Below are 20,354 nucleotides of genomic sequence, written 5' to 3' on the forward strand. Positions count from 1 at the left end.
GCATGCGCACCGCTTCCCCGGTCCCATCCCTCCCTGATCTCTTCCCTTTTCTACCCTTGTACAGCACCCACTACTTGGCAACCTGGTCCTGAAGATGATCCTGAATAAATAGGATTGAAACGTCGTTGATAATCCAGCGTAATCTGCGGTGCTAATTCAACTATGGTTCACACAAATGTTTAAACAATACTATGTCCAACTATTGTAAATAACCCTTGGTGAACCATATATTTCTGTACATACTTTTCACATTGTCACATTGTGCCTTCCGCTGTTCTTTCACTTGTCACCTGCACCTTCACCCTTATGTGCCATGAGCAGATTAGGGCACCAAGTTCTCTTTGGGTTGCCTTTGCTTCTTTTGCCCACAGTGCTGATATTTGTGTCCTATATTATTTGTTAATTTGATTACATGATGCCATGAGCACGTTTAAAAAAAAATATACGAGTCTCCCTTCTTCCTTCCTTGCAATGTTTTCTACATGCAGGTATATTTGCCTTCCTCTATGATACCAGATTTCAACCTGGTCTATGGGTTATACTCGTGTTGTTCTCTAATAGATAGTGACAGAAGTGCATTAATGATCAGTAATTGCCTTCCTCTCTGCTGGTGATTGTGACAGCATTGCATTTGTGATCAGTAACCGCCCTTGTCTCTGCTGAGGATGATGAGAGCAGCAAAATACTACTCAGTTTCCGCCCTTGTCTCAGTGGTCGTGGGTGGAGCCGTGTGGTGTTGATTGGCTGCTCTGAGTAGTAACAGATCTCTTCTTCTCCACAGGTTGTGCTGGTCGTCATGTCTCTGCAGATGTGTTTGGTGGCCGTCCTGTTGAGTGTGAAGTTGCTCTGCGCCTTTGCAGGTATGTTCTGCCCCATCTGTGTTCAGTCACACGCCTCTTGTAATTGTGCTGTGAGTAGTTATTATAGCAGGCCCTTGAAATGGTCTGGTTGAAGGCTTGCACTCTGAGGAGATTCTTTAACTTGCTGTAGAGAAGGAATCCCTTTCAGGAACAGAATATACCCGTTGCATCCTGGAGCCACAGCCGGAGGCCACCGCCTCTCCGCAACATGAAGGAGGCTTACCCTCATGCTTGGAAATAAAACAGGCAACACTTTGAGGGGGCTCCAGAGGGACAGGAACTGTGCAGCCCTTTACCTAGATTTCCATGTATTCCCAATGATCCTGGTGAGGTGTGGCCCTTGGATGTGAGGTACAGGGATCGCTGAGGGCTTCTGAGTGAGGACTCTGCCTCTATCATGGCCACTGACCAACAGGTGCTCTTCAGACCCCAATGTCAATCAATCACTCAACATGACTCGTACAGCGCAGCTAAACACCCTGAGGGTATCCGGGTGCAGAGGATCTTACAGCAGAGGCTCCGTCGAACAACCAAGTCTTGAGTCCTGTCCCTGATTTCCCAAAGCGAGGGCGAGGTCTGGAGGTCAAGAGGGAGATAATTCCATGACCTCCCACAAGGTAGGAGAAGTCACAACCTCTGATGTAGCTTCAACGTATGTGAGGGGTGTGCACGACGTGCAGGGAGGCAGAGCGCAGGTGTCTAGAGGGTTGGTGGATGTTCAGGCGGTGGTTGATGTGCGCTGGTCCTCGTTGTGCAGGACTTTGAATGTGTGGGTCAATATCTTACAGGGACATCTCTTCTGGATGGGGCGACAGTGGAGCTCTCTGAGGTGGGGTGATGTGGGTCTGCTTGGAGAGGTCAAGGATGAGTCTGGCCACAGAGTTCTCTATGGTCTGTAGTCTCTTCTGGAGATGCAGGGGGATTTCTCTTTAGAGTGTGTTGCCGTATTCCATCCGGCTGGTGACTAGGGCTTGGGTAATGGTTCGTTTGGTGTTGACCAAGAGCGATTTGAAGATCTTGGTTAGTATGCGGAGAGGGAGAAGGCAGGTGGAGAAGACTGTGTTGTGGTTTTTCATGGTGAGCTTGCTGTCCAGGATGATGCCGAGGTTGCAGGCACGGTCTGTTGTTGTGGGTGAGGGTCCTAGTTCAGAAGGGCACCAGGAGTTGCTCCACAGAGAGATGTTGTTTCTGTGGTAAATTAAATATTACCCTGTCATATTTTCTATACTTAAACAAAGGGTCATGCATATAATGAGAGGCAGAGTCCGTGGTGTACGATTCAAAAGGGCTTTATTTCAGTAACTCGAGTTAAGGGAGGATTGGTTCCATCACCACTAAGGTTCAGGAAGGGTCTTCTGAACTTTATTCACAGAGTACAATATTTATACATTGAATATACATTGAATTGCATAGAGAAGGAGGAGCGCTCCAGGCAGAGCAAGAGAAAGAGAGAGATAAGAGCAGGTGGGCGTGCAAGAGGGCGTACATGTGGGCGTTCACTTGAGGAGTCATAAGTGAGTCATAGGTGGGTGGAAACATGGAGGGGGTCTGCATGGTCAGCTGGAACCTTTACTCTACTTGTGTGCGCAACTTGGTCATGACGTGCAATTGACGTGTAACTGGGGGAAGCCGGGGGGAGCTGACTTTCGGTCCAGTAGAGAAGCCTTCAGTGTCAGGACGACCTGCACGTCTGGTATTATCTGATATCTTTAAGTTTGGAGGATGTATTGTCTGAAGTAAAGGTCGCTCAAGCAAAGGTTGCTCATCACCAAGAGCCGGTGTGGGCATATATTTCTTTGTGCATTGCGTGGGGGCCATGGGCTTTCTATGGATGCGAGCTCTGTAAATCACTTAAACGGAGACAGAAAAGCTAGGCCCTATCTCTGCAGACAGGTTCTGTTTACCTTCTTCACTAAGCAGGAATGTGTTTCTGTGGAGCAAGCAGATAACTGTGTGCAAAATACTGTCTTGGCACCCCGGGCTGGGCCCCTCTCGTTTGAGCCAGAAGTATGCGAGAGGTCAGGGATACGTAGCTGCAGCTTTCGAAGTGTCTGGAGGCATGGAAAACCTTAATTCGGGTCCTGGCTCAGGCTGAGCAACAAAACGGGTTCATCTCAATATTAATTAAACGTGCACAATGCAAATACATTGGCAACATGGGCCTCAGTGCAGAATTAACGTTTCTTTCATAGGGGACTTAGGAACTGACATTCTAATGTGGGACGGAAACGCAGAAGCATTATTATTGCAGACATGAGAGGGAAAATGCATGGGTGACATGCACATACACTAAACGTGGGGTACAAGCAGGGGACACATTGGCCATGTAAATTTCTATTTCCTCATTCCCTCCTTGTCCCCTACTGTACCCTTCAGGATACATCTATATTCATGATACCATATATCTGATCATACAGCATCATTTGTTCGTCTTTAATCTTTTGTATACGCGGATGGGGAATACAGGCAGTGGCACACAGGCCGCAAATCGCCGGGCCACACTGCAGATAGAGACAGCAGCCGAATATCATAAGCAGTATCATTCCTAGGAACGACAACACTTTCCATCCTCATGCCGATATTACACCCCAGAGCCAACCGGACCAAGTCCATGTGCCTGGGTCTTGGTGTATATCATGAGCAATTTTGTGGAGCCTTGTTATTGCTGCGTACACAGATGGCGCGTTATTCGGAATGAAAACGCAACAACTGGAGCCAATCACTCTACAAGCCCCGCCCCTATCTGCCAGGATGACGTCAAGAACAAGACGGTTCTGAAGAACAACAAGTCTCATGGCAGACTGCTCCTGGGTCAAGTTAGCCAGGGCAGATGCAGTCTCATCCACTACTGCTTCTAGAGTTCTTGTTAACCTGCTTATGAGTTTACTGTTTTGGACGGGACCTTTGAAGAAAAAGAATCCTCTATTGAAATCTGTATATTGCTCCCAAGCTGTCTCAGTCTGATCAATCACGGAGGAATCGGTCTCTCTCCGGTGTCCAACATGCTCTAGTCGTGAATCTCGATGATAATGGGACGGGGCTAGAAAGACGGGTGGCAGTAGAAACGCTATATAACACGTCCCACTCCAGTCTAAAGGCAGATGTACATAGGCTGTCTGACCGCAAATGAAATATGTATGGCGTGATGCTTTGAAAGAAGATTTTCCTTTATCATTAAACTCGACTACAGCATTACACTCGCTGTGTCCCAAATGCACCGATCCTTTCTTTCTAACGCACAATTCACCTTTTACTGGTAGGACTGTAATAGTCGATGGACCTGTATTTTGCTTGTGCTGAACATTCAGAATCATAAAGCTAAGGGAAGCATTTCCTTGCTCGTACTCTTCATTTTCTAGATCAGTCCCCTTCCTTTGGGGGAGACCGTCATCGTCTGGAAAACATGCCTCATTCATTACTTTATTCAAGTTTCCCCATATCCAGTCGCCCTTGTAAACTGTGGAATTTCTGTCTAGTGATGTCATTAAAGCAAACCATGCTCCGCACGAACCATTGTGCGAGAACGGAAAAGGGAAGAAGGGCAGTACTCCCTTCGTTTTCTGATAAGGTGGAAATTGACCACATACCCAGCAATTTGTTGCATTGCTGGTCTGATGAGAACGGTGCAACATTCGAATAAAAGTATTGTTGCGCAGGGCTAGTCGATATGACAGTTCATGGGGAGGCAGATCACTGAATGTATGCTCTACGGTGTCATTAATGGAAAAGTGTATATTTGAGGCAATAGGAGGAAAGAAAACATGTAGCGTCAAGCTGATAAATATGATAGTGATGCACAGAAGAGACATAAAAATCAGAGTTACTATACATCTACTGCATAATATCTTGCAGTATTTCTCTCTCATTTTACTCTTTTTACTATTCTGGTCTACGATCTTATAAATGTTAGGAACCTGTCTAACCGATTTACCACCTAGTGGACTTAAACAATTAAACGCTGTCTGACTTACTAGACCGTAACTTGGACCTATACTCTTGCTGTGGAGTATTTTCTAGCAAAGTGGGCTTAAAGTCTGTACTGTCTTTACTGTCTTTTGTCTTTATCAAAGTTCCAGAATCTCTATAGTACTTCCTACAATGGTGGGCGTGGACCCATCCTTTTCTTCCTTTGACTTTGACGGCTGTCCTCGTGGTGAGCAATACTAATTTCGGTGTCTTCCAGCGCGGCTCAAGGGGGCTTGATCGATCAAAGTTCCGCACGAAAACAAAATTTCCAGGGACTATGGCATGCTCCTTAACCTGGGTGTTGTCAGGGAAGGCGGCGGCAACCTGTGAACGACAAGAGAGTAGTGCAGACATCAAGGAAGCCAGGTAATCTGTCAGCATGTTACTGTCAACATCAGTTATTTTCTTAGGCATAGGCGTACCCCACATATTCGGCGGTCTACCGAAAACTACTTCATACGGAGATAGGCCTGTTCTGGAATGAGCTACCATACGCATGTAAAAGAGGGCAACCAGCAAGGCTACCATCCAATCCACGCCTTTTTCTGCACAGATCTTCGCTAATCTCGTCTTAAGTGTCTGATTATGGCGCTCTACGAGTCCTGCTGCTTCAGGGTGTCGTACACAATGAAACTTCCACTGATATCCTAACAGAAGGGACACTTGTTTCATTAATTCAGAAGAAAAAGGCTGACCATTGTCTGAGTACACGACACGGGGCAATCTGTATCTGGGGAAAAACTCTTGTACCAATTGCCTGGCTGTTGTCACAGCAGTATAATCTGGGACTGGATACGCTTCTGTCCATCTAGATAGTGCACACACAACTACCAAGACATACTTATAACCTCTACATCTGTCCATTTGGATATAATCCATCTGGAGGACCTCAAAAGGATGGTCAGGAGGATGAAATCCGCCTTGTTCCACCGGAATGCCTTTACCTGGATTGAACTGGCAACAGATCATACATGTTCGTACTTTCTGTTTCGCTGCTGCACGTAGGTGCTTGTTAAACCAGATATTCTGTAAGCTGTCTAGCATTGCCTTTTCTCCCAAGTGTGCTGGACTATGTGCTGTGTTTATGATGACTTGTACCATGGAGTCTGGGAGAAACCATGTAGCTTTGCCTTTAGTCATCCAACCTCGGTCAGTCTGGACCCCTCCTTGTTCAGTCCATTTCTTTATTTCGTCTGAAGTGGCATGTGTCTGTATGTCGAGTACGTCTTGTGAAGGATCCCTGACTGTCATGCTTATTGTCAGTAATGGTACCTCTATCTTTGTCATGTCTGTTGGTGTCTGGGCTGTAAGTTTAGCAGTTCGGTCTGCCAGGTCATTACCCTGGGAAATGATGTCTGTAACTTTGGTGTGTGCTTTGCATTTCAGGATAGCTATGGCTGTAGGTAAATGTATTGCTTCTAACAGAGCCTGAATAAGCGAGCCGTGCTGAATTTTAGTCCCATGAGAGGTCAAGAAACCTCTCTCCCTCCACAGGACTCCGAAGTCATGAACTACGCCAAACGCGTATTGTGAATCTGTATAAATGTTTACTTTCAAGTGCTTGGCTCTTATGCAGGCTTGTGTCAGAGCGATGAGCTCTGCTGCTTGTGCTGACAGTATGTCTATTCTTTGTGTCTCTATGACTTCAGTAGCAGTGGTCACGGCATATGCTGCCACTAACTCTTCTGCACTCGTTCTCATGCATGATCCATCTACATATAGTGTCAGGTCAGGGTCTGGCAGTGCAATATCTGTCAGGTCTTGTCTTGGTTTCATCACTGTATTCATTATTTCCACACAGTCATGTGGTGCGGTGTCTACTGTACTTGAGGGCAAAAGTGTAGCAGGGTTAAGAATATTGCATCGTCTAATTTCTATGTGTGGCTGAAATAACGTCAGTTCATATCCTGTCAGTCTCGCTACAGTCAAGTGCTGTGTCTGTGTCCTGTTCAAGAGAACTTCCACTGCATGTGGTACCTGTACTGTCAGGGGGTGTCCCAGCACTATGGAGTCACTTTGTCTTATGGCTAGGGCTGTTGCTGCAACTGATTTCAGGCACGCAGGCAGAGCCTGGGCCACTGGATCCAGTGTACTAGAAAAATAAGCACAAGGCTTGTGTTTTCCTGCTTGATCTTGTGTGAGGACAGATAGTGCTGTTCCATCTCGTTCAGTGACGAAAAGCATAAAAGGTTTGCTGTAACAAGGAGTCGCTAAAACTGGTGCTTGACACAAGTCGAAGACGCTGCCTCCTGTGTTGTCAACTGTATGAGTGGTTTGGCTAGATAGGCATACTGGGGAATCCACTGTCTGCAGTATGAAGTGAGGCCAATGAAGGCCCGTACTTCCTTTTGTGTCTTGGGCTGTGTAAGGTTAGCAATTAACTGAATACGTTCTTGTGTCAGCTGTCTACCCCTCTAGGACAGCAAGTGTCCAAGGTACACCACTTGCTGTGCACAGAATTGCAACTTCGAAGGGGACACTTTGTGCCCCTTGTCTGCCAGAAAGTGTAAAACTGTCAGTGATGCATTTTTGCAGTCTGGTTCTGATCGTGCTGTAATTAGGATGTCGTCTACATACTGGAGCAGTGCAGTGTTGGTAGGCATAGTAATACTGTCTAGCTGTCTTTTTAATGCCTGACTGTAAATGCTAGGACTCTCTGTAAAACCTTGAGGTGCTCTCGTAAATTTAAAACTGCGTCCTTTTAGACTGAATCCGAAGAGATACTGGCTGTCGGGATGAATTGGAACGCTAAAGAAAGCATTCTTCAAGTCAATGACAGTAAAGAATGTTGCCTCAGAATCAATAGCAGTCAGTAATGAAGAAATATCTGGGACCACTGGGTATTGAGGGACTACACATTTATTCAATTCTCGAAGGTCAACAACTAGTCTGTAAACTGGTGGTGCATTAGGGTCTGTTCGTTTAAGGATAGGAATAACTGGCAAGTTGCATACATTCGAGTCAGTCTCCACTACCACTCCATGTGCAATGAGTTCGTCAATAATTTTCAATAAGGCCACTACGGCATCAGGTGGTAACTTGTATTGTCGTATACGTGGTAGCACTACTCCTGCTTTGAGTGTGACACGGTGTGGTGTTATGTTCATGTAACCTACATCAGTCGGACCTTGTGCCCATAGGTGCTGTGGTACGTTCTGGAGTCTGTGGTCAAAATCCTTCTACACATAATGTCCCTTAAAATCACGTAAAAACAATCGCACTCCTTCCGGAGAACAACATATAACTGCTCCTAGTTCTTTTAATGTCTTTATACCAAGTAAGTTTTCTGGACATGATTTAGTGAGTAACAAGTCTGTGGTACGTGACAATGGACCAACTCCTAGGGAAACTGGATTCGATACTTCATTAACAATAGGCTTTCCTGAAAATCCCAGGGAAACATTCTGTGAGCCCGAGAGGGGTGCCCCTGGAACCTCGTCATGGCTAATGGTAGTTCTGCTCGCCCCTGTGTCAATCAGAAATTTTCTGTCCTTTCCCAATACACGACTATGTACATAGGGACCCTCTTGATCTACAGGAACCTCAATAAGGGGCAAGCCAACTTCCCTCTCTAGGCTGTTTCATGAGAACCGTTGGTATTCTGGATAGTCTGACTGCGTGTACTGATACATTTGTGTCGGGGCATTAACAGGCGGTGATGGGGGTGGAAAATTCGCTACTGTCTGTTGTGTGTTCTGTGGGGTGCTATTTTGTATAGGAACGTGTGGTCGTTCTTTGGTTCTGCCTGTAGCTATATTGTGTTTCAGGACAGCACAATCTTTTACAAAGTGACCTGGCTGTTTGCAATAATTACAGTTCCCTTTAACAAGTGTTGTGCCATTTTTGTTAGTATTTGCCGGGACCGTTTGGGCAACCAGCACTTTCATCTTTGTCTCTTTCATGCATCTCTTTTCATGATCCTGCTCTTCTCTAATTCTGTTCTGGTGATATTGTAACATTTGCAACATTTGGGAAGGGCTGTTTGCTTGCCAAGTACTCTCAACCTTCAGTACTCTATTCTTGAACTGGGGTAAGGAATTCTCTACTAATTTGCTCACGAAAAGATGAGGATATGACTCGCTACTGGGCTTAAGACCACTATTAATAGAAAAACATTTCTCGAATCTAGAATAGAAATCACTTGTGTCCTCGTCTTGTTTCTGTTTACAGGCTGAAATAGCATCATAGTCTTCCTTTTTAGTAATCAATAGTCTCGGCAAAACCTGTATCAGGAGTTCAGGTAGTGCTTTAGCTTTGTCCCCATGACCAACACCCGGGTGCCTGCCTTTATCCTCTGTTTCCAATTCTGCCCAACTTATATTTTTCTCTCCCACCTCCCAGTCCTTTTCCTTAAGCTTTTCGTAAATACCAGCAGGTAACAGTACTTTCAATAATTTCAGAATGTCGGCGTACGTGTAATCTCCAATGCGGAGAATGTCTTTTAATTCTCGGTGAAACCCCCCCGGGTCTTTATCATGGCAGGGCAGCATCTTTTTCATTTCCAGTATTTCTAATTTCGTCAAGGGTGTGTAAACATACACTCGCTGAAGCTCACCCGCTGCATTTTTGACGGGATGTACCTCTCGTAGGGGGTTCTGTCTGTCTACGTATAAGTTCTTTCTGTCGTGGTGTGGGGCGGGAAGCATGCATGTGGTCAGAGAATTTAAGTACTTATGTCGTTGATCCAGAATGACATTAATTAAATCAGTACCTAGGCCTGTCCATCTCTCTAGAAGTATATCGTCCAGTAATTTATACAAGTGACCAGGATCAGAATATTGACTTTCATACAACGTTATTAAATGTTGAACCATGTAAATACCGGCCAAACGCTGTTCGTTCGGCGGAAGGCTCAAGAAAGTCTGAGCCACTATATCATTACTATATATATTGGAATTGGACACCCACTGGACGGCTGACCGGACCAATTCCTTTTCGTGTGGGGTGTGGGATCGTTCGCTCTCTACCCGTCGTTTCAGGGCTTTTTCAGTGGCTTGGAATAGATTTTCAAGGGAATATCTTTCTTTTATAGCCTGTCCCTGTTTACGGTAGTCGAGGCACTTGGGCCTGTCAAACTGTCGTGCCTTGCCTACATAATTCATCTTGTCCTTTGCCTCATTTTCTGACTCAAAATCTTCTGTTGATGACTCAAACTCCTCTCTGTGTATTTCTATTATTTCCTTTCGTATTTTCCTGTACATACTGTCTGTCTGTCCCAGTCTATGATGCCGACCGGCATCTATGTTGTCACTCCATTCTATCAGACCTCGCTTTACATCTCCGTCTGGTTGGTCTTGTTCCCTGATCAGACAGTTAATCATAAAAAGTAGGATGTAGTTCTTAACCTCCACCTTTCTGTGTTCCATGGCCTCTTCTATACACTCGGGTCCCTCCCCCGTTCTACTGAAACGGTATATTTTATCTAGGTGTTCCTTCATGTCTGGCAATGTGACCAAATAGTCAACGGCTTTTCTTAGTCTTAGTGAAAACACGAGCATTGAACCCTTTCCTGGTACTGGATCGTATATACAACGTGGAATTGCTACATCTACAGAAAACTTAAATGGCGTTGACGCTGTTTGTGTTGGCGTTGATTGTGGCCCTGGCCCCCCTCCCACTACGGCCCCTGGCCCTACGTCGTCTTTCATGGTCTGCTGGAGCTGTTGGAGCTGAGCCGCTGTTGGGGGCGGAGGAAATCCTGCGTTTACGTAGTCCGGTAAGGGCTCTTCTAGATAGGTGGAAATAAAAGCCTCAGAGGCTGTCGGCTTCGTTCTGCGTACTCTAAAAGGTACTGGTGGTGGCGTACACCACCTACGGGGTATTTCTGAGGGGGTCACTCTAGCTAGTTCTTCTGAGAGGACGGGATAAATACCAGCAACGAGGGCATTTCTTTCTCTATCTGCCTGTTCTGCCTTGACCCGTTCCCCCTCCTCCCGCAGTTCTTTTTCTTTGGCTTTTTCCGCTGCTTGTTTACTTCTCTCTGCTTGGTGGAATTCTTTCTCTGTTCTCCTATGTGACTCTTTGCGCCATAACTCAATGGCATCTTTCTGAGACGGTCTTACTTTCCTTTTCCATAGCGCTTCCTCTACTTTCATAATGCATTCAGAATCCCATGTTCCTGAGGCAGGCCATCTGTACTTCTCCTCTAAATCCTTCGTGTAATCTACCCATAAGTCTAAAAACAATATGGCATCTAGCCCGTGTTTGTTATACATGTAATGACCAGGTGTGTCTCTAGGCGGGACGGGAACTGACTCTTCTAATATGCCTTTCCTGGTCCCTATCTGACGTAATTTCGAAAACAGTGGCATGTTGAAACCAACTTAATGAAAAACACAATACACAAAAATACTCTGACTGAAACAATCATTCACACTACAACACTAAAACATTAAAACAGATATAGTTTGACTAGATACATGTACTTGAAAACAGTTAACTTTATGCACTGGAATACAGTACAACCATACCGGTCTCGTAAAGAGACACGTCTTTACCGTGCCCACGTTTACCGTGGACACGTCTTAACCGTGCCCACCGAAATGGACCCGTCTTTACCGGTCTCGTAAAGAGACACGTCTTTACCGTGCCCGTGTGAACGGACACGTCTTTACCGAGTTCATATAAATGAACCTGTCTTGAACTTTATGCGTTCCCCATAGTGGTACTCACCGGGAAGCAGAACTTGAAGGCCTCGGAAACTTGATACTGCATGAACTCGATACTGCGCATGCGCCTCGGAACAGGTGGGCCTCTGGAAACCTCGGACCTTGCTCTCTCACGGCTTGGGCTCTGGTTGGGATGATCCGCGATCCTCACCGCCTCGTGTGGATGCCTGGTCGCAGTCCGTCTCCTCCGTGGGCCTGAGGGAGTAAGCAGGAAATCCCGCTGGCCTGTACACTTTGAAGTCCGTCACGGCTGTAGAAGGGGGCAAGGGCTGGACCTACATCGCCGGCGCGTGGGGAAGGGGATTTGTCCCTATTCGGGCGCCAGAATATGTGGTAAATTAAATATTACCCTGTCATATTTTCTATACTTAAACAAAGGGTCATGCATATAATGAGAGGCAGAGTCCGTGGTGTCCGATTCAAAAGGGCTTTATTTCAGTAACTCGAGTTAAGGGAGAATCGGTTCCATCACCACTAAGGTTCAGGAAGGGTCTTCTGAACTTTATTCACAGAGTACAATATTTATACATTGAATATACATTGAATTGCATAGAGAAGGAGGAGCGCTCCAGGCAGAGCAAGAGAAAGAGAGAGATAAGAGCATGTGGGCGTGCAAGAGGGCGTACATGTGGGCGTTCACTTGAGGAGTCATAAGTGAGTCATAGGTGGGTGGATACATGGAGGGGGTCTGCATGGTCAGCTGGAACCTTTACTCTACTTGTGTGTGCAACTTGGTCATGACGTGCAATTGACGTGTAACTGGGGGAAGCTGGGGGGAGCTGACTTTCGGTCCAGTAGAGTAGCCTTCAGTGTCAGGACGACCTGCACGTCTGTTATTATCTGATATCTTTAAGTTTGGAGGATGTATTGTCTGAAGTAAAGGTCGCTCAAGCAAAGGTTGCTCATCACCAAGAGCCGGTGTGGGCATATATTTCTTTGTGCATTGCGTGGGGGCCATGGGCTTTCTATGGATGCGAGGTCTGCAAATCACTTAAACGGAGACAGAAAAGCTAGGCCCTATCTCTGCAGACGCGTTCTGTTTACCCTCTTCACTAAGCAGGAATGTGTTTCTGTGGAGCAAGCAGATAACTGTGTGCAAAATACTGTCTTGGCACCCCGGGCTGGGCCCCTCTCGGTTGAGCCAGAGGTATGCGAGAGGTCAGGGATACGTAGCTGCAGCTTTCGAAGTGTCTGGAGGCATGGAAAACCTTAATTCGGGTCCTGGCTCAGGCTGAGCAACAAAACGGGTTCATCTCAATATTAATTAAACGTGCACAATGCAAATACATTGGCAACATGGGCCTCAGTGCAGAATTAACGTTTCTTTCATAGGGGACTTAGGAACTGACATTCTAATGTGGGACGGAAACGCAGAAGCATTATTATTGCAGACATGAGAGGGAAAATGCATGGGTGACATGCACATACACTAAACATGGGGTACAAGCAGGGGACACATTGGCCATGTAAATTTCTATTTCCTCAGTACTTCCGCATTGTCTGTGTTCAGTTTCAGGCAGTTGTCTTTCATCCAGTCTGCAATGCTTGTCATACAGTACAGTTCAGTTCAGTTCAACTTTATTCGGATACGATAGTATCCATAAAAGCACACAAAACAAATACATCACAATAGTTAATACAAAAAATCTAAAATGCAATATACAGGTATCAAAAGTGACTTGTGCAAAACTGTCCATCATGTCAGTATATGTAATTGTTAAAAAAGAGAACACATCACAGTTTATGTTAAGCAGTGTCATGGGTCCATCATGGATCTCTGGGCCCTTGTTGCAGTTTTTAGAAAAGTGCTAGTGCGAAAGATAAGTTCAACATCATCCAATTCTAGTATTGATCGATATGCTACCTCCAGGCTAATTGGTCTTCTTTTATTAAAATAGGGACATAAAAACTGTTTAAAGTATTTGATATAGTGTTTGCAGAAAAATATAAAGTGCATGATAGTTTGCTCACTCCTCCCATCACAAGAATACTAGTTAAAATTCGGATTTGGGCTGTGGCCAAGGGGGAAGCAAAGTGCAAATCGAATTGTACCAGCTCTTAAAGGAAACAGTAAGCTCGTCTCTCAGCGGCTCATTGGTAGGGATAAATACGTGTGGAGTGGATAACTGTACCGTTCAATGGCCATGTAGTTGCGCACAGTTGCTTTCCTGGCCTCTGCCATCTCCCGCTCATTCTTATATAGGGAGTGCAGGGTGTTCTGCATTTCCTTTTTTGCAACTAAGGCTGCTAATGTGGAGTTCCAGAAGACACTTTCTCTTTTTATACTGCGTAAACTACTCAGGACACTGCTCATCCATGGGATTTCTAAGCCCTTATCACAGCGTAAACAGTCCTTGATAATAAGCTGCATCTGGGAGGCTGCTTCGTTCTTCCACACTGCAATCCACATAAGTGCCGGACGTACCCAAATAAAATCAATTATAAAATTGATATTGAGTTCTTTGTGACATATGTATTGGGGGTAGAAATTGGGGTGTTCAATAACTTTCTGCAAAACCTATTTTCTTCCTGCTGGATTACAGAGCAGTTGGCCGTTCCCCAGATCTCGGCGCCATAAGTGGCCACCGGGGTGCACTGAAGTTTATACATTTTCTGTACAGCTGGACGGGGTAAGCTTAAGATCGAATTAGTGGCCTTTGAGAACTTGCTCCTGGCTTGAGCTAAATGCTCAATCCAGGAGCCGTTTGCAGCAAAGGCCAGTCCTAAATAAACAAAGGATCTTACCGAGGTCATTTTTTGGCCATCTATTGTGATCGAGCCTATGTCACGCTTCCCCGGGCCACTACTCATTAAAAATGATTTCTTAAAATGTACCTGCAGGTATACATTTTTCATATTATTGTTAACATTTTGAACAAGAAGACACAGTGAATCTGGGGTTCGGCCTATGAGAACCGCATCGTCTGCTTAAAGCAGCACAGGGATGGGTTCTTTATTAATATATGAGCGTCTTGGGTAGCCAATCTCAGGGAGGCATTGAGGCCGTTGATATATATAATGAAAAGCAGGGGGGCCAACACGCATCCTTGTCTGACCCCCCTGCCGATATCAATGGGCCCCAAAACCTCTCCACCAGCCCCAATCCTTACTTGGGCCTTGAGGTCCCTGTGCAGATATGCCAGAAAATTTACCAAGGTTTCATCCAGACCTCCAGCCAAAAGGATGGCCCACATCCTTGACCTGTTCACTAGGTCGAAGGCTGTGGACAGATCCATAAAGGCCATGTAGACGGGGGACTTCTTTGCGGTAGCATATTTACCAATAATTAGGTTTAGGTTGAGGCATTGTTCCTTGGTTCCTACCTTGCCCCTAAAACCCAACTGGCAAGGATGTAGGATGTTGTTTGCCTCTATCCAATTCACAGTTTTGTTATAGAGGACTCTACCTAGAATTTTGAGGGTATTGTCTATTAAGGAGATAGGACGGTAGTTACATGGAAGAGATCTATCTCCCTTCTTAAAAATTGGGACTATTATACTTCTGGCCCAAGTCTCAGGTATCTTTGCCAACGTCAAATTATTAAAAATGTTCAGAAGCAGCGGGGCCCAGAAGGCCAGGTTCCACTTAATTAAATCTATAGGCAGCCCCGTCTGGGCCCGGTGCTTTATTTCCTAAGCTCTGATTAATCGCTTCAACTACTTCTGAAATATTAATATCTATGGGTGTTGGATTACCTGGAATAAGGGTTGGTTCGCATGGAGATGGAGAGGAATAAATAGTTGAAAAGTGCTCCACCCATGCATCGCTAGCTATATTACAGCTGATCGGCGTCAGGGACTGGCCCATAGAACGGACTTCCTGACCGCCGCCCAGAAGATGTTACCATTTTTTAGATTAGCTGCCTCGGACAGTTTGTCCCATCGTTCCCTCAAGAGCTCATTCTTCCTGCGTTTAATAACCTCCTTATATTCCTCTCTGGCCTGCTTGACTCCCATAGAACACCTCGGGTGGTGGCTAATGCCCTACGTAAGTTCCTATCTGCTTCGGAACAGTCGTGGTTGAACCATCTAGGGGTGAGTGCCACCTTAGGGGGAGGTTTAGAGAGGTTGGTTTTGATCACCTGGCAGATCCTCCCAAAATCCTCGATTATCTGCACTGATGGTGAATCTAATGAGAGTCAGGAGTCAATATGTGGCATATCACCATTTACCAATTTTCTGAAGGTTTCCGAATTATCGGCCCCCTTCCAACACAGTCTTAGGTTATCAGTTGATGCTACTAAATTTGCAGCCCCGCTTTCGGTCTGAAAAATCGGCAGTGGGGCTGTGTATATCACTACCTTAATAGGGTTATGGTCTCCGAAGTCAGAAGGTACAACTTCGGCAGAGACCAACTTCTTTTCAATCAGAGGGCACACGAAAATATAATCAATTACGGAACTACACCTCCTACCCCTATAAGGTGGGTTGTTGGTCGTGGTTGACCCTGCAACCAGGTCCATAACATTAGATAGGTTATTTGATTCAGTCAACCATTCCCGTTCTCTGCCTCTGCTGGACGAGGATTGTGCAAATTAAGCTGTTCCCTTGTTAGGACCCACATCATTGATTTTAGCGTTAAAATCACCCGCTAATAATGTGCCCAAAAGGTCTCCATTATTGGGTTGATTATCCAAGTCAAAAATAAAATCAAAAAGCTTTATAAAACTCTTATTTCGAACTGACTGAAAATCGTTATTATGAAAATGTATCAAATGAAGATGAATCCCACTTTTGAACAGTACAGCCTGATAATCTAAGCTATGAGTTAAGATTACTTTAAAACTTCCCCCAGCTACCACGTTAGTCCCTATAAACAGACCTCCCGATGGTCTCCCCATCCTAGGTGTTTGGGATAGTACACTAAAACAATGGAAACCTTTGATATATAAATCTTCGGTCGCCCAGGTTTCCTAGAACATGAGGTTATCATATTCCTCTATCGAATATACCCATTCTATATTATCAAGTTTTGATCGAAGGCCTGCCACATTCCAGCTCAATACAGTCAGACTTGCACCATTATCATTGTTTGCTAATTTCTTATTCCCTTGGGTGCAATTAGGTCCAGTTGGTGTGCCTTGAGCTGGCGTGTCACTAGTGTCTATGATATCTAGCATCTTTGGTGGTCAATCCTGCGAGTCCAAACTAGGGAGAATTTATTCGACAAGGGCATAGCTGTTCTAGTGCCTCTGTTTGGGGTAAATGGTGACTTTCTTTGCAAATCAGACCAGGACTCCCTCTCTCCCTCTTTAAGCGCTGGGACGCCACTTAGAACCAGCACGCATGGGGGGGGGGGGCGGGTGGGAGGTGTAAGACATCGAGATTATTAGTGGGATTTTTAGTGGGGCTAGACTCGCTAAACGTTCTATTAGTTTCATTGCTACTGTTGATTGACCTTATGCTCTGCTTAGATGACCTACTTTGGTTTGTACCTCCTTTGTTAATACTTTTACTAACATTCCCTGGTGGCAACCTACCGCTTCTGCTAATATTAGTAACACTTTTTTCCGAAGATGATGAGGCCCCCCCATCCCCTCGTAGATCGCCAAGTGCTGCTTGGGGTGGCATTGTGGGGTAGGCTGCACCACGAGAGTGCGGGTCCTCATCACAGGTTATTCGGCCAGTCAACCTGGGGTGCAAAGCAATTATACCTTCCCCCACCTTGTTTATGTTTGCTGCCATATCATTGATCTTGGACATATCCTTCCATAGGACATCAAGTTTCTTTACAAAAATCCCCATTAAGTCATCTTATCTGGATTCAAAGCCTTCGATTAAGGTGTCCAAGATTTCAATACCCATATCAGTTGTATTAGTGCCATTGGCCAGGAGGTCTTCAGTCTGAGTAGACATAGAGTTAGTCAACCTTGCCTCCATTGATCCATTGCCTCTCCCTCCTTCGTTGTTGCTTGGGACATCTGTGCTAGGATTTATTAGCTTTTGCCTGGGTTCTGCCTGATTAGGCTTTGGTGCATTTTTCGTTCCTCCAATCGATGTCCGCCGTCTAATTACCTTGCCTCGTGTGTTACTGACTGGGGCACGTAAGTCCCCGATGGTCGGAGAGAAGGTAGGCAAAGGGTTTATAACTTCTATGTCCGGACTCAAAGGCACAGGGGTAGATCTCAGATTATCTAAAGAAGGTCCTTAGTGCCTCCAATTTACAAGCGTGGTTGGGGCGGAGCAAGGTCTAGGGATAACCGTCTCTCAATTGCCTGAATCTCATGAATGAGCACCGATTCGGCCCTTATAATGAAGTTATCTAATGTACCGGCTACCCCCTTCCGTTTACTCATTTTAGAAATGGGGACTTTAATTTGATACGCTAAAAGTCTTTGTGAAATATCAATGAGACCCCAAAACTTTAAAAGGTTCACACATTACCTTATTTTTAGGGGGTCTGTGGTCCTTAGACGAGGAGGCAATGGAGGTGGCCCAGCCGGGCCTCTTCTGGCCCCTGATGGCCACAGACGGCCCGCCCTTTGCCCGGGCTTAGCCCGGCGGCCGCCCACCTGCATCCCGCGTCGCGGGAGTCAGCCGGCGAATTAAAGTGCCTGGTGATAAGGGGGACGGGCTGCCGGTCCACTTCAGGCCCCCACTGGTCTCTGGGCCTTAGAGTCCTCTGCCCCCGCTATGCAACAAGCTGTGACGCGAAGCGTCTATCGCGGAGCAGGAGACGCGAGGAGCTGAAGTATCCCCCGGTAGTGAGGGGGAGGAGCTGCCAGTCCACTTGAGGCCCCCGCTGGTTTCTGGGCCTTAGAGTCCTCTGCACCGCTGTGCAACAAGCTGTGACGCGAAGCGTCTCCTGCGGAGCGGGAGACGAGAGGAGCTGAAGTATCCCCCAGTAGTGAGGGGGAGGGGCTGCTGGTCAGCTTGAGGCCCCCGCTGGTCTCTGCTCTCTGGGCCTTAGAGTCCTCTGCCCCCGCTGTGCAACAAGCTGTGAAGCGAAGCGTCTCCCACAGAGCAGGAGATGCGAGGAGCTGAAGTATCCCCCGGTAGTGAGGGTGCGGGGATGCCGGTCCGCTTGAGGCCCCCGTTGGTCTCTGCTCTCTGGGCCTTAGAGTCCTTTGCCCCCGCTGTAGAACAAGCTATGACGCGAGGAGCTGAAGTATTCCCACGGTACTGAGGGAGAGGGGCTGCCGGTTCGCTTGAGGCCCCCGCTGGTCTCTGGGCCTTAGAGTCCTCTGCCCCCACTGTAGAACAAGCTGTGACGCGAAGCGTCTCCCACAGAGCAGGAGATGCGAGGAGCTGAAGTATCCCCCGGTAGTGAGGGTGCAGGGATGCCGGTCCGCTTGAGGCCTTCGCTGGTCTCTGCTCTCTGTGCCTTAGAGTCCTCTGCCCCCACTGTAGAACAAGCTGTGACGCAAAGCGTCTCCCACAGAGCAGGAGATGCGAGGAGCTGAAGTATCTCCCGGTAGTAAGGGTGCGGGGATGCCGGTCCGCTTGAGGCCTTCGCTGGTCTCTGCTCTCTGGGCCTTAGAGTCCTCTGCCCCCACTGTAGAACAAGCTGTGACGCAAAGCGTCTCCCACAGAGCAGGAGATGCGAGGAGCTGAAGTATCCCCCGGTAGTGAGGGTGCGGGGATGCCGGTCCGCTTGAGGCCCCCGCTGGTCTCTGCTCTCTGGGCCTTAGAGTCCTCTGCCCCCGCTGTGCAACAAGCTATGACGCGAGGAGCTGAAGTATTCCCACGGTACTGAGGGAGAGGGGCTGCCGGTTCGCTTGAGGCCGCCGCTGGTCTCTGGGCCCTAGAGTCCTCTGCTCCCACTGTAGATCAAGCTGTGAGGCGAAGCGTCTCCCACAGAGCAGGAGATGCGAGGAGCTGAAGTATCCCCCGGTAGTGAGGGTGCGGGGATGCCGGTCCGCTTGAGGCCCCCGCTGGTCTCTGCTCTCTGGGCCTTAGAGTCCTCTGCCCCCGCTGTAGAACAAGCTATGACGCAAGGAGCTGAAGTATTCCCACGGTACTGAGGGAGAGGGGCTGCCGGTTCTCTTGAGGCCCCCGCTGGTCTCTGGGCCTTAGAGTCCTCTGCCCCCACTGTAGAACAAGCTGTGACGCGAAGCGTCTCCCACAGAGCAGGAGATGCGAGGAGCTGAAGTATCCCCCGGTAGTGAGGGTGCGGGGATGCCGGTCCGCTTGTGGCCCCCGCTGGTCTCTGCTCTCTGGGCCTTAGAGTCCTCTGCCCCCGCTGTGCAACAAGCTGTGACGCGAAGCGTCTCCTGCGGAGCGGGAGACGAGAGGAGCTGAAGTATCCCCCGGTAGTGAGGGTGCGGGGATGCCGGTCCGCTTGAGGCCCCCGCTGGTCTCTGCTCTCTGGGCCTTAGAGTCCTCTGCCCCCGCTGTGCAACAAGCTGTGAGGCGAAGCGTCTCCCACAGAGCAGGAGATGCGAGGAGCTGAAGTATCTCCCGGTAGTGAGGGTGCGGGGATGCCGGTCCGCTTGAGGCTCCCGCTGGTCTCTGCTCTCTGGGCCTTAGAGTCCTCTGCCCCCGCTGTAGAACAAGCTATGACGCGAAGAGCTGAAGTATTCCCACGGTACTGAGGGAGAGGGGCTGCCGGTTCGCTTGAGGCCGCCGCTGGTCTCTGGGCCTTAGAGCCCTCTGCCCCCGCTGTGCAACAAGCTGTGACGCGAAGCCTCTCCCACAGAGCAGGAGATGCGAGGAGCTGAAGTATCCCCCGGTAGTGAGGGTGCGGGGATGCCGGTCCGCTTGAGACCCCCGCTGGTCTCTGCTCTCTGGGCCTTAAAGTCCTCTGCCCCCGCTGTAGAACAAGCTATGACGCGAGGAGCTGAAGTATTCCCACGGTACTGAGGGAGAGGGGCTGCCGGTTCGCTTGAGGCCGCCGCTGGTCTCTGCTCTCTGGGCCTTAG

The 20,354-nt window shown here is 47.6% G+C and overlaps 1 protein-coding gene across 1 annotated transcript in view; it reads left to right on the forward strand.

The window, feature by feature from the left end:
• The window catches only part of LOC147725206 (butyrophilin subfamily 2 member A1-like), a 140,398-nt gene that overhangs the window by 47,922 nt on the left and 72,122 nt on the right, over window positions 1-20,354 (forward strand). Inside the window, exon 2 of the mRNA XM_086966548.1 lies at window positions 782-860. Within this exon, the coding sequence (XP_086822674.1) occupies window positions 797-860 (64 nt within the window). The 5' untranslated portion in view covers window positions 782-796. The remainder of the gene's footprint in view (window positions 1-781; window positions 861-20,354) is intronic.

This window comes from Lissotriton vulgaris, chromosome 4_1 (genome assembly GCF_964263255.1).
Source record: "Lissotriton vulgaris chromosome 4_1, aLisVul1.2, whole genome shotgun sequence".
Lineage (NCBI taxonomy): Eukaryota > Metazoa > Chordata > Amphibia > Caudata > Salamandridae > Lissotriton > Lissotriton vulgaris.